General features: G+C 37.3%; 1 protein-coding gene across 2 annotated transcripts in view; it reads right to left on the minus strand.

The window, feature by feature from the left end:
• Nucleotides 1–160: 160 nt before the first annotated feature.
• The window catches only part of magi2b (membrane associated guanylate kinase, WW and PDZ domain containing 2b), an 81,587-nt gene continuing 66,160 nt past the window's right edge, over nt 161–15,587 (minus strand). The window contains exons 13-24 of one of the 2 annotated variants that reach the window (XM_079604610.1): nt 13,657–13,834; nt 12,697–12,812; nt 11,080–11,275; nt 10,032–10,211; nt 9,072–9,257; nt 8,616–8,997; nt 7,437–7,532; nt 6,906–7,098; nt 6,381–6,524; nt 5,919–6,057; nt 5,426–5,514; nt 161–4,122 (exon numbers count right to left, since the gene is read on the minus strand). In XM_079604610.1, the coding sequence (XP_079460736.1) occupies nt 4,066–4,122; nt 5,426–5,514; nt 5,919–6,057; nt 6,381–6,524; nt 6,906–7,098; nt 7,437–7,532; nt 8,616–8,997; nt 9,072–9,257; nt 10,032–10,211; nt 11,080–11,275; nt 12,697–12,812; nt 13,657–13,834 (1,956 nt within the window). In that variant the 3' untranslated portion in view covers nt 161–4,065. The remainder of the gene's footprint in view (nt 4,123–5,425; nt 5,515–5,918; nt 6,058–6,380; nt 6,525–6,905; nt 7,099–7,436; nt 7,533–8,615; nt 8,998–9,071; nt 9,258–10,031; nt 10,212–11,079; nt 11,276–12,696; nt 12,813–13,656; nt 13,835–15,587) is intronic. The other variant, XM_079604611.1, reaches the window with a different exon arrangement.

Genomic DNA, 15,587 nt, shown 5'->3' on the forward strand with positions numbered 1-15,587 from the left:
CCCAACGTGACATTTATGAAAAATACACTTTTCCTGATAATACAGTAGGCTACACACACACACACACACACACACACACACACACACACACAGTACGATGAATAACTGCTCACACAATCAGACATGAGTAATCAGAACTATAAAAAGAACTTTAGACCTTGTCAGAGTTTATTTAACAGTATATCAGAATATCATACAGGTAAACAAGATTTTAGCAAAATTTATTATATCCGTACTGTTGCATTTCATAAAAATATTTGATCACTTAGTCTTTGAAACTATCAATAATACATTAAACCATATTTATAGGAGTACAGCTGTACAAGGTAAATACACATCTAACACTAGACAGTAATATTGATCTGAATGGGCCCCGGTACGTGCCATCTTTCACAGATTCAATATTTTCTTCCGTAATATAAAATGTTTTTTTTTCTTTTTTCTTTGTCTTATTTTCACAGCAGGCAGGATACAGCTTCAAACAGTAAAAGCTATGAGCTGTGCAATAAATGCATCTACCCTTTCCTCTACCATTTCCTTCGCCGTTTCTCGCAGTCTGTCTCTCCATGTAAACAGCAGTTTATTCTAGCACACTGCACCCGATGATGGAATCAATGGAGACTACAAATATGAAGTGCTAGCTACAAAAATCATCAGGGAGATATGAACAGGGAGCATTTTATTGTGGCACACATTACTAATATACACTATCTTGTTTCCACTGCAAAAAAAAAATAAAAAATGTGATTTATTATTTTCCTCTTGTTCCATCAAAACATCCTTAAAACAAGATGAATCTACTTGATATTCTATATCTTGAAATAAGCTTATTTTTCTTGCACCATTAGCAAGTAGTATTTTCTGATTTTAAGTGAGGTTTGTACTTAAAACTAAAATAAACTTAATTCAAGAAACGCTTAATCTGTTTATATATTTATTTACGCATTTCAAAAGTATGACAAATTTCCATTAAATTGGATTGAGTAATTTATAAATAGTGTACATTTGGATTTTTGTAAGAAAAACGTTAACTTTTCGGGTCAGAGGTCACTCTTCCGCCGGAACTACTGTAAACTCGCGCACGGCCGTTGCCAGAAGCCAGTGATTATAGTTTATTAATAAAAAAAAAAGCCTTTATTAGGCCGTGTGGATTACTTTTATGATGGATGGATGTGCTTTTTTGGACTTCAAAATCTCAGTTACTATTCACTCCCATTATAAAGCTTGGAAGAGCCAGGATATTTTTTAATATAACTGGCCGAAAGAAGAAATTTATATACAGCTAGGATGGCTTTATGGTAAATTATGGGATAATTTTCATTTTTAAGTGAACTTGTTTTAAGGATGTTTAGAAAATGTTACAGGAAAACAAGACAAAATTAAGACTGACTTTTTTTCTTTTTTCTTTTGCAGTGTTGAGAAGTAGGAATGTGATAAGCTTAAATTGATATGCAACGTTTTCAATACATCTCTGGATGCAGTCTCAGGATATTCTGTAGTTCACGAAACCGCTTGAAAATCCGGAAATACATTCCACAAACCTCAAAAACAATTGAATTGGCACAGTTATCAGCCTGCGATCAGAATGACAGGTGCTGAGCAGCATAAGACAATTTCACAATTAAATGAATACAAAAAGAGGTGAAACACTGCATGGCATCGAACTGAGATTCAATCACTGTCAATGTGTCTGTTGATCACTATCACCGTATGAAACGCATTAACACACAGTCTCCTCCCTCTATTGAAAAGGTCAGAATGACAGAGGTTTGGATAAAACGGTGTTTGCCACAACAAACACAAAATCTTGATATATTATCTCCTTATTTTCTCATAACACTGTCCCACATGTGCCAGATCAGAATTTGTGATCTTTATACATTTTCACTAACAAAATATTTTCACGAGATCAGAAAAAATTGGCAAAGTTTGTCAACCTGAAATCAAAAGTGAAAACAAAAGATCAGCTCTTAAGATGTTTCTATATTTTTTTTATGTAAAATGCATATTTCATACTGCTCTTTTTCCTGCCAGTAAGGCACTCTGCCCCATACAACTGGGTCCCACCCATTCATGCTAGAGAGACCCTGATCATGCCCATATCATTTAAAAACATCCCCTTTCCTCGCCTCCCAGCTGAACCTTAACCGTGTCTTAACCAGGTGTGAGTGTCAAACGATAACCCAAAAGTGACTGGAATTTAAAGTTCACGCTATGTGCGATAATGGCCGAAACTGAAATTCCATACCATTTTGTTTAAATAAAAAAATTTTAATCAATAATTTTAAATGCTACAAGTGAATTTAGGCATCACAACATTATAATGTACAGTATGAGAAAATAATATTCATTGCGAGGTTTGCTAAAGATCACATTTAATAGTGTTATTAAATATTTTATATTTTTAAGATGAACTTTGAGCGAGTGTTAGATGACAGCAAGAGAAATCTAAACGTTAAAAAGAAATGAGCAGGCAAAATTAAATACACAATATAAAAATCGGCTAATATGGTACCAAAATCTCGCACCAGGAATGTGCATTAAAAAAGTAAATGGAAAAAAAATGCTAGGTATCCCCGCACATAATTACATCTTATTGGTCCGAAATCCACATTTACATATATATAGCCCCCCTCCATAATTACATCTCATTGGTCTAAAATTCACACTGACATGTATGTAGCCCCACCCATAATTACATCTCATTGGTCCAAAATCCACATGTATGTGTATATAGCCCCACCCATAACATCTTATTGGTCTAAAATCCACATTTACGGGTACGTAGCCCCCACTTACTGGTCTAAAAATCCACATTGCTGTTTATTACACATCTAATTCATTCTGACTACATGTGTTTTTTGCGCTATGTAGTGTTTTCGCATTTGGAGCGAATATGCAAATTATTGTTTTGTCGCACTTGGTTAAGACACGGTAAAAGACTACATGTCTCCTGGTCTCAGACCAAACTGCCCTGAAAAACTCCCTCCTTTTTTAATTAGCTCCGCTAATTAGCTCCCGTGAACCACAGAGCCATCAGAGACATGGGAATGAAGCTTGTGAGGTGTAAGATGGCACCCCAAATCCACAGTGGTGGCACACAGTACAGGCCCAACGAGGCCGGACCGACGCACCGAGGCTTCAGAAACATCTGCGGTCCTTCTTCGGTTCAGTTCGCGATGTAACCGAACGTTTGGCTGGGTGGGTTCATCGATAGACTAAACCATACTAATGTAACACATTGTCTTGGGTTCTAAAGGGATACGTCCATGCGGCAGATTTGGCGATTGATATGCATTTACCACCCATAATTCAGCCCGAATGGGTCGGCGTGATACTTTACCTTGTATCTCCATCATGGCGGCCTCCTTTTATATTATTTACTGTCAGTGTTTTACAATGTCTATGGTGACGTTTTGTTTCCCATCAGACATATGATGAAACTCGATACTAAAACGTTGAAGCTCTCAACTCTGAAGTTTGTGTGTTTCTTCGGGAATCTCTTTTCATGCTACACATATATTTGCGATATTTGACCCCCAGTATCGCTAGGGGCTCGTTCTCAACATCTTGAAATGATACAAAAAATAAACAACCTCTACAAGATAAACAAATAGAGAGAGCTCGGGTCCACAGAGCGGAAGAACGAGGTGTTGAAGGTTCGGCTCGTTCGCCTCCGCTCTGGATCCAGAATTAAACAGCGAGAGGGCGAGCCACGCGTCTTTGGCTGCCGTTCATCTGGATCGTTCAGAAAAACTCTTGGATCGGCGACTATGTGAAAAGCAAGTTGGATGCGACAATCCATTTGAGGTCGATGTGTCTCCATCTGTTCTTAATATTTCGACTTTTATGATCCATCTTCTCTGTTTTGTAGGCTGCTCAAATCACAGCTCTTACAGGTGGACCTGCCACCCTTTGTTCCGCAGGCGAAGCCCCACAAAACTGACCATGAGGGGTGCTGTGATTGGTCCAGACTGTCACAGAATGCCACTGAAAGTCCAGGGTTTGAGGCTGGATGAGATGACAGGTGACGGCGAAGGGCGATGTCACGCTAGCGGGGTGAGACTACTTCCGACAAGGCAGGGGCGGCTGGAGAGACAGCACTCCGGGAGGCGGCACTGTCTACCAGGAAACATAAAGAACCTGTGAATCACCCGATACGCCCGACTGCACATCAAGGTTACTGCCAATGGACACAACAGAAGCGTTGGGGAGCAATGGACTAAACCTGTTTAGTAGCATTTCCAGTAACACATTTTTTTTAGCATTAGCATACCATGTAACGTAACACAATGATACTATCCCTCATCCGTAACATTGGAAAGTTTGATTCATTTAAGTGAATTGGTTCGTTTGGATAGTTTATGTAAATCAACTACTTCTAAAAATGATTCATGATTCTTTTATATCTTTTGCATATTAAAATATTTTATGAAATACAGCATTCATTACTGTATTTTCAACTTAGTACATATACATAATTTTTATTATAAACATTTATATAAATAAAAAACATACATACATACAAATTATGAAGGTCCAAACAGGAATTAATTCTATGAAATCTGAATTTATATTTATAGGTCATAAAGGAAGTTATTAAAATATAAATGTAAATATGAATAGTTATAACACTGATATATAAATGCGAATAAAAATCTACATTTAAATCCAAATATTTACTTATAAATATGAATACATATACGGTACCTAGTATAAATATATAGATATAAATGTAAATCGTGTATTTGTAGTTATAAGTCTGAAAATCCTGCAAATATAAAAGCAGATCTGAATACATAGTTCTAATTCTAAATATATATTATCAATATATCTATGTAAATTTGAATATATATATATATATTCCTGAAAATGTATACGAAAATTCTGAATGTATATTTCTGAATCTTGAATATGTAAATGTAAGTCCTGTAAATATAATGTAGATATAGTATAAATATTTAATAATAACTTAATTGTAAACAGAATTAAATAAAAATAAAAAACCCTTTGCTAAATGCCACCCCCATATGTATAATGGATTTTTGGGTCATTTAGAAATAATTCAATAAATCCTTCTCTGGTTGCAATCTTATTGTCATATATTTTAAAATATTGCCCCTTGAATAACTTCAATGATTTTAGCTACTTTTTGTTAGTAATGTGAAGCTTGATTATATTTGAACTACTTTAATGCTTCCATCAGTTTCAAAGTAGCTTCCCCAACACTGTCATACGCACACATTCACAGTGACACAAAACTACACACAAACACACTTTACGACCAATCACAGTCTAGTTCAAAAATACTCAAGACATGCAGCGTATGCTAGCGTGCCAATACGAACAGAAACAGAACAGAAGCAGAGAAAATCGACAGTTACAGAAGAAACGCAAGCAGAAAGACGTGCAGGATGCCACGAACCGTGTCTTTAGAGTGTCCCATTATGAAGAAATAGGGTGAGGCTAGAGTGTCGCTTTTCATGCACATGGAAAGGTTGGTAGATACCATTCCTACAGGACAGGAAGTAAAAGACTGAACTATTGCATTGCACAGAAGAGTTAGAAAAACAGAGCAGCTGATAGAAGAGAGGGGTTAAGACAACACTGGTCACAGGCTACCAGACGTTACATCACTAAATGAAAGTTCACTGAAGGTTTAATTGATATCGTGAGTCATCAAAGGCTTTTAAGCTTTTAACAGTAAGCTTTCAGCCAAAGCAAACCGTCAAGACCACAGTGTAGCGCTTGAGCGATTGTTCCCCGCTACACTCCAATAAGCGCATTTATGAGCATTATTTTGGCCAAAATCAGCAGGTTTATAGTTTTAAATCATGATTATCAATTCTACGTCCATCTGAAAAGTTGCTAATAGCTATACAAGCTTTTCTTTTGGCTGTGTGTATTGCGATACTCACCATATTCCGGCACCTGTCCCGTGCCCCTCTTCAACAGCAGACGCACTCGACGTCCACCGGCCTTGATGAGCTCGATGGCGCGAGCGTGACTCATGTCTCTCGTACTCTCACCGTTAATCTCAATAATCTGATCTCCAACCTGCGGACATGAGGAAAATCAGGAGGGGTGTATTGTATGATAACTGACCAATCAGAATCAAGTATTCTAGAGAGTCGTGTAATAAGTGCAAATACACTACCATTTAAAAGTTTTGAACGGCAGTATTGCTGCAAGCCAAATATAATTATGACATAAATAAATGCATTTTTTTTTTACACAGGGTGAAACGTTCAAAATAGATCTTAACAGTGTGAGAGTGAGACTCTCATTTGTAAAAGTGCAATTATCGAAAGCCTTTTCCATCTAACAGTCTGGAGTGAACCGGCAATCTCAGAATGCACGTGTCTGAAGAGTTTTCTCACCCTCATTCTGCCGTTGCGGATCGCAGGTCCGTCCTCGGCCAGTCTCAGCACAAACAGGTCCATTTTATATTCCCGTCCCCCGCGGATACTAAAGCCAAATCCCTTCACACTTTTCTCCAGTTCCACAGTGAAATAGTCATAGTCCTAGAAAAAAAAAAAAAAAAAATCTAAGTGTGGCACGCTGCTTTTCAAGACAACCCCCACATTTGACTTTTATTTAGCTTTTATCCAATTTAATATGAATTTATATGCATTAACTTTTTACTAAAATAACAAAATACATTTCAAATCATTGAGACAAAAAAATGCATTTAAATATATGTAAATATGTACATACTGTGTGTGTGTGTGTGTGTAACATTTGATTCAATGCATAATATGTACAGAACAAATACATATGCTCTATATATGAAGAGATAAAGCATGGTGCTTTAAAATGGAGATTTTCCAGCTGCACTGTACTGTTATTGTTCCGTCCTCTGGATATCGGGTATTATTTTTCAGTGACGACACGAGCAGTTTCACCTGTGGTCTGTAGTCGGCGATGGAGTGTTGTCTGTAGTCTATCAGAGCAGGAGGGTGTCTGTACTCCATGGTGGGCGGCTGTCTGTAGTCTGCTACAGGTGGATGTCTGTAGTCCACCGGGGGCTGTCTGTAGTCGGTGTATGCAGCTTGGCAGATATCGGGTTTAACATCCTGCCTGGCTTTTACTTCCGACCTGCAGTTACCAACAAGATTAAATGAAGCGGTTTCCCACAGAATTCAAGTTCAAACCACCTAAACTCTCTGAGAACTCTACTATTACATCTTATGTACACTAAAAACAACATATAGTGAATATATTTTACGCCTAGCGGTGACCTTTTCTTCTCTCGGACCATGTGACCAGGTCTTTGCTCATGGGCCCTATTTATCAAGTCTCAGTTCCCATCTTTCATAATGCATAAATCAAAGTCTTGAGCCAACCCTGGGAGAAAAAAAAAACCCTGCTTGAGAGGAAAAGCATGTATTATTGAAAAGGTAAATTATTTATCTTGAAGTGTTAAGTGATGTTACTCGGGCTGGTGCGAGTGAAAGGCAGCAGACGCTTGAAGAGTTATGTGAGATTGCCCAAGGCAGTCGGGTTGAGCCCGAAGACTACCTGAGGGAAACCTTGGACACATGGGGAGAACAAACAAACAAAAACAAGAATAAAAATGAAGAGATTTAGATGGGTCAATCTCATGAAGCCCGACTCATTTCACCCCAAAAGTCAAAAGTAGAATATGAAATTACATATATTATCATTTTATTAATTTTTTTTTTTTTTTTGTATTTTCATTCAATTTAAAATCAATAAAAAAAAAACACTATTCATTTGTTTTATATTTTGCAAACAATGGAACCTGATTTTGTACCAGTGAAGATTTCTTGAATTGAAATGTGAAAATTAAGTACAATTTGACCAAAAAAGCTCATTACCACAGTGAAAAACAACATTAAATGCTATTTAAATTGTAAACTAATTTGTAACTATTATTATTTATTTTTATCAATGTACAGTCATTTTTATTGTAATACATGAGAATTTACATTTAGAACTGATAATTACATAACATCCGGGTGAATTACAGTAATTAACATTTTTGGGGGAAATGTGTTTAATTGTGATGAAAATGTTATAATGGGGGGGGGGGCATCTCGGTATAAAATTGTATAATTAGTACAGTCTTCATTTTCTTTATGCAATATAAATGTGCTTAACTGTGATGAAAAATAATGTCAAGGCAAAAAACTTTTACAATATAAAACAGTCAGTCAGATGAATAAATGGATGGATGGATGGTTGAACAGACACAGATGGATGGATGGATGGATGGATGGATGGATGGATGGATGGATGGATGGATGGTTGAACAGACACAGATGGATGGATGGATGGATGGATGGATGGATGGATGGATGGATGGAAGGATGGATGGATGGTTGAACAGACAGATGGATGGATGGATGGATAGATAGATGGATGGAAGGATGGAACGATCGAAAGAAAGATAGAACGATAAATAGACAGACAGATAGATAGATAGATAGATAGATAGATAGATAGATAGATAGATAGATAGATAAAATCTACCTAGATATAATAAAGGGAAGTATACAGATCACAACCTTTTCTGTTCACGTTTTCTTTTCTGTTCAAGCTTTAATATTATATTAGACATGCCAGTTATAGTATATTTGGGCAAACAGTACCTGGTGTCATGAAGGTACAGCTGCGGTGGCACCGGCACTGATCCGATTGAGGTAGGTTGACCCCCCGGGATGCCTGGATCCACAACAGGAGCAGCCTGAGTCCCCACTGAGCCCGACTGCATGGCCTCCAGGCCGGGCTGACTCACAGGGAGGCTGCTCTGGGTCACCGGCGGGCTGCTGTGGGGAGCTCCAGGGCCCGGCTCCATCAGCAGAGGGCTGGGCTGTGTGGTGGCCGGGCTGGGGTGGGGCGCTGGTGGGCTGGGGTGAGCCACGCTCGGGCTCTGCTGGGCTGCTGGGCTGGACTGATTCTGAGGGCTGTGCTTCTGGGCCACCATGGGACTCTGCTTCTCCGATGTAGGGGCCGAATGAGCACCGTTTACGTCTAGGGCACAAAATGATTGCGTTTTCAAAGGAAGAAGACAGAAATGTTTCTTTATTGTAACACTCTGATCATACCTTCCTCTGGGATGATGTGCAAGGTGACAGTGAGTCCAGCGTCTTTAATCAGCTTGACAATGTCAGCGTGAGGCATGTTGATAATAGACTGACAGTTGACAGCCATGATACGATCACCAACTTTCAGCTTCCCACAGCGATCGGCCGGACTGCCCTCGATGATGCGGCCGATCTTATGTGGCACAGCTACAAAACAAATGAATGGTGAAAACTGCATGTAAAATATGTTGGTCATATTTCAAAAACTATAATAAAAAAATCATATTTCCTTGCAATATAAAAAATAATATAAAAAATAAGAAATAATATTTTCCATAAAAAACTATTTTAGTAGCTTTAATTCTTTTTAACATTGTAACTGAATTGTCATCACAATCTCGTTGTTATAAATACTGATTAATTTATAATTTATAAAAATGACTATCATAATATTCTCAATAGTAATCTTAATGGTACTAAAATAGGCTTCATTTTCTATAATAATAACAATAATATTTAATATTAATATCATTAAAAATATTTAATAATATTAGTATTATACATTTATTTTATATTTATAATTGATATAAAATTATAAATATAAAATGCTATTATAAATATTCTCAATAGTAATCTTAATGGTACTAAAATAGGTTTAATTTGCTATAATAATAATAATATACAATAATATAACCAATATATTTGTATCAATATCACTATTATGCATTTATTTTAAATAAATATATATATTCTTAATAGTAATCTTAATAGTTCTAAAAAAAGAATTAATTTTTTATATGCAAAACATTTTTTTTGTATGAAAAAATCATACTTTTTATGATTAAACCTTGTGGACTCTGTCACCTATGGGCTTCTTATAGGGCCTGATCCCAGACTTTCAAAACATCTTCACTTTAAAACATTACCATGTGTAAAAGAGTGCAATAGTGTTCACCAGAGCTGTGTGAAGAGGGGACTCACTTATTGTGTTTGTGGTCTCTGGACGGTTGAGGGAGCTGATGATGACGAAACCAAAGCCTTCGCTTTCCTTGCGGTGTATAACTACATCAGTGGTGGGGGGTAAGTTGACCGGACACACTGCATGACCGTGGGGAGAACTGCTCTGATTGGCTGCTGCACCGTTTTCCTCGCATGGCTGGCCTGCAGGTGGCAGCACACACAATCTCAGCCAATGCAAACACAAACCACAGCAATGTGACTGAAGCTATTACACAGAAATAACGCTTTTACTTCTTGATAATGTAACTAACCATTAACACTGTAAAGCCTGACGTATGAAAAATATTCAGAAAAATCAGTTTGATTGAACATTTGATATATATTGGTTTGTATAGGAGTTTTTAAAGTATTTTTGATACATCAGGGTTTTATGGCTCATATAATATGATATAGTGAGGATATGGAGCTCATACTAACAGAGCAAAAATATGCAATTTGGTGCAGATGCTGATATTTCTATGGCCTGAAAGTAAGATGAAATTCTGATAGCTTGAAATGTAAATCAATGAGATCTTTATAACAGTATAAGAGAATACTTACATAAAGTGCATATAAATGTCTCTATATCTCCCAATAATATGTCTTATTAAAATGACATTGAATTGCTTAGTTTTATGATCAAAGCTCTGAAGAATTCATTGCGGGGGCAAAATATATAAATGCTATGATAATTGAGAGATGAACAAATAAACGTTCCCCAATAGCCTGATGTTTCATATTTCATGCTTGCATATTAACATGATTTTTCTAATAAATATATATATATGGATAACCAAGTTAACATAAGTTGCTTCAGCCCAGTAAGTGTTCATCTTGAAATATTACAAAAATATAAAAGTTATTCTGATATTTACTTCATAAAAGTAAAGACACATGAACCTCGACTTGTTTTTAGAAAATCCTAAATCCATATTGAGGAATTAGTTGTTTTCTAAACCCTGACAGTGTAGTTCCAGACTGGATTTCAGGATATATAGTTGTTTTTGTGTCACTGGAGAGTTTTGCTCACCCTGCTGCAGCAGAACCCTCCTCCTGACGGTCAAGGTGACCTGACCGTTTCGTGCGGCCGCGTGCATGAGGTCGATGACGTAGCGGTGTGGTCTCCCCGCCACGGGCATCCTGTCAACCGAGACCAGCTCATCTCCTGGACGCAGTCTGCCGTCGCGCTCCGCGGGGCTGTTCTCTATGATTGCTCCGATCACAATCTGTGGAGAAAAAAATCAGTCATCACATTAATATGAACTGACATTCACAGTCTCATTATAATATTGTCACCAGTTTTACATTACATGTTTAACAGCCGTTTTCTTGACTAGCTGATGGGTTTATACATATCTAGCTTGACAGAAAGTCGCTTTACTGCAGGTATTATTTAAGAAAAGTTCATTAAAATACCAGAGATTAGCAAAGACAACTAGCTAAGAGACGAACGTTAATAACCCGTCATTTGAAATCCAAGGAAATCCATGAAAAATTACACTTTTAACAGCCACAATTCTGCTCAGAATCTGTGTAAAATAAAGCAGCACACCTTTTATAGCCAACAGTTGCTTTAAATGCTAGCAGATGCTAATAATATTTGATATATTCCTTGGTACTGAACAAGGAACTAGTATGAGGAAGACATTTAGCAGTAAACAACAATTTTGTTAATAAAAAAACTACAGAGTAAAACAAAGCACTAAAATTTGACAAAAAATTCTGATATAATCTTTTTCCTGAAATTGTACGCATTTTGAAAAAAATTCTCAGGCCTGGCTTCAGACTAGCAACTTATTCTGTCAAAAGTCAAAAAACAACAACAACACGTCTGATTGACATGTAAAACAACCAATCACAGTGCTGTCTCTCGTCACAGGCAGATGGAACAATTTTTTATGGAATGAAATGGATTTTAACACTAAAATTAAATAAATTAAAATGAAAAGAAAATGAGAACTATTAATGGAAAATCCAAGATCAAAACTGAAAATCAAAAATCAAAACAAAACAATTAAAGCTGGGCATTATAATGAAAATATCTCCTTATGAGTAAGTAGTATTATTGTAGTATATTATTGTACCTCTCAAAATAAAACTTTGTTGGAAATTCATCCTCACACTTTTATATAAACATTAAATTTTTTGTATTTGTATGTAATAAATATATTATTTTTTTTCTATGTAGCAACCAATGCTGAAAATGCAGCTTTGAATCACATGGATATATTACATTGTAAAAATATATTAAAATAGAAAACTGTTATTTTGAATTGTAATATTATTTCACAATATTACTGTTTTATTGTATTTTTGATGAAATAAATGCACCCATGATGAGCATAAGAGACTTATTTCAACAAACAATAAAAAAAATCATACTGACCATAAACTTTCGAATGGTAATGTATATCACTATACAGCCCAGCTCTAATAATTCATGTAAAATTTTCAAAACAATAATAACCACTATAGTCATATCACCATCATATTGTCATGGTATATGCACCAACAACAAAAAAAGCACGCTACTGCTAATGTCATATAAGTAGCTGAAGGAAATGAATTTGTCAGGTGTGTTTCCATCTGCTGCTCGTGGAGCTGTACAGATATGAGCCCGTATCTGTTTATCCTGCCCCATACGAGCCTTGTCACGGGCCTCCGGACTCACAGCCTGCACCGCCTCGTCTCCACCCAGGATCCTGAAGCCGAAGCCGGTCTTCTCACGCAGCAGGTGCACTTCCACTTCCTGGTACTCCACACCTGAGGATCAAGAGTTACAGATTAGATCAAGCGCACCCGATTCATGCTGCTTCCTCGGTGTGTTTGACATAAAAGCAGAGATCAGGGCTTCTTCAGGAACATCAAACCATCCCTAAACCTAACCACAAGCTGAGGAGAACGCAGAGAACGCCACGCGCTATGTAGGTCGGCTCACCTTCTGATGTACTGGAGAATAAGAGTATGGTGGTAGACAGAGAGCTAAATATAGAGCCCTTAAGTCACATGGGTTACATAAATTAGCCATTGAAATGTGACTAACGGCATATGTGCTCTGGGACTTAAAGAAAGGGATAGCAGCACAAAGGACTTGCCTGTAGAGTCTGTCAGCGTCCGGGGTGGGATTGGCTCTGTGCGAATGAGAAATGAAAGCTTCAAACTATTTATTAAAATTATTCAAAAATACTTTTGAACTATCAACTGGCTTTATGCTTTATTGAGGCTCATGTGTGGGAGGAAGCTCAAGGAACCTGTCAAGAATTTTATAGGGTCATATATCACCCCAAAATGAAAAGAAATGAGTAAGAAATTGTCATTGGATTGAAGAAAATGAAGCCTTTTTTTCTAGTTGTGACATGATTTATGAAAATGATTTATGAAAATGAAGCCTTTCCATAGTCATTAATGTAATGTGAAAAAAATGAAATAGTATAGTACAGTATAACATAACATAACATACAGTAAATAATTATATACCAGTAATTAGATTTTTTTTTTTTTTACAAAAACAAACAAAAAGTGAAACATCCAAACCTAATGGTCCAAAAAATGCTTAATTTTTAAGCAAATATACATGTATATAAATGATTCGAATACACCGACTTACGTCTGCTTTCGTAAATGGCACGTGACTTCTCATAGAGGTCGTAGGGGTCAGGCTTGCCCAGGTGGAAGCCCTCTGTGTCCGGAACGGAGGAGCGATGGAGCGTCTGTCCGGGATGAGGAGCGCCGTGCGGGAGCAAAGCGGCCGACAAGCTGGTCTGGGGGCTTCCTTGAGGGTCCCACTGCAAGGACAATACAGACATAGACCGGTTTGAGTGGATAATACACATACATACACTAAAAAGAATCTCCTATGTAGATCCTTTAAAAGATCAAGCAGAGAAGATTGGGCGTATCATCATTCGGACCCCTGTCATTACTCCTGTCCTCTTTCTGAGAGGAGAGAGTTTAGCGGTCCAATCGCTCTCTGGAGGTTCAGCGAAGGAGACGAATTAAGCCCTAAGTGTGGGACTAAAGTGTGAAGCGAAGTGTCTGTGCTACAGTCATGCGCCCCGGGGGCTAATGGATCCTATTTCCTGTGAGCTGTTCATTTCACCTGCAGCTTTCTGCTTAACCTGCCAATTCCATTACGAGCCCTGAATCCAGCCGAACTGGACGGCTTCTTGAAAATGATGTACCTCACACTGGCATGAAAGTGAACTCACATGAAATTATATATCAAGGCTAGTTCTTGAAATGCCTAAATGAGCTAAATGAAATGCTCCGTTACTTTACAAGGCTTCGGAGAAACTTAACCTGAGATGTGTAGTCCGTTTAGTTTCCCAAACAGCATTTGTGGACCTGCAATGCAATCAAGGCATGTAAAACCAAGGAAAATGATACCAGAGAACTAAAAACCATGGGAAGAATTTGTTTGTTGTGGGATAGTGACAAGAGCAGCCTGGGTGTTCTGTTAAATATCACCTCTCGCTGGAATACTCGATTCTGATTGGACAATCAGAATTAGACAATTTTGTATAAAGGCCACTAAGCTGTCAAGTAAAAATATTTTTAAATAAATTATAAAATAACTAAAACTATTTGATTTTATATCATCTAAATATATATAAAGTATATATTTACACACATATTTATGCTTCCTGAACTGTGCTTTATGCAGAATGAAATGTATAAATTTATGTATATATATATATATATATATATATATTATATATATATATATATATATATATATACACACACTGTATATAAGGTGGCAAAATACATTTTCATGGCCTTCTTAAAAAATATATGGATAATCCATTTTCTCAATTTACTCACAATTGGCCAGAATGGGAAAAAAATATTTTGGACCCTTCTGAAAGGGTTTGACTCATGCTGAAGTGGTTTATTTTGTGAAATAAATAACCTGTGAATAAAATAAACAAGAAAATCCCACAAGTTTGGAGTGACATGAGGGTGAGCAAATGATGACAGAATTTTCATTTTTGCGTGAACCCTCTTTAATATTTCAACTTCAAATGAATCCGGTTTCAGAAACGAGGAGTTTTGTTTTTAAGTCCGCCCGAGCTATAAATCACACGGCAGCGGGATCGAGTCCGTGGGTCTCCGGGACAGAGGAGGAGGAATATCAATTGAGTATCACCTGCATAATCTTTCCTCTGAATAATTTCTCTTCATGATAAACACATTCTAGCGCACACACACACACACACACACACACACACACACACACACACACACACACACACACACACACACACACACACACACACACACACACACACACACACACACACACACACACACACACACACACACACACACACACACACACACACACACACACACACACACACACACACACACACACACACACACACACACACACACACACACACACACACTTTGCTGTCAGTTAAAGCTTTTTGTTTGCTAATGCAGCAGCACAAGAGGCATACTGATTAAGTACGCCACCCATGGCGGCTGCGTTAATGCATCTGTCACCCGGGACACCTCCATGTCGGGTTTCAT

This window comes from Phoxinus phoxinus (genome assembly GCF_949152265.1).
Source record: "Phoxinus phoxinus genome assembly, chromosome: 25".
NCBI classification, from domain to species: domain Eukaryota; kingdom Metazoa; phylum Chordata; class Actinopteri; order Cypriniformes; family Leuciscidae; genus Phoxinus; species Phoxinus phoxinus.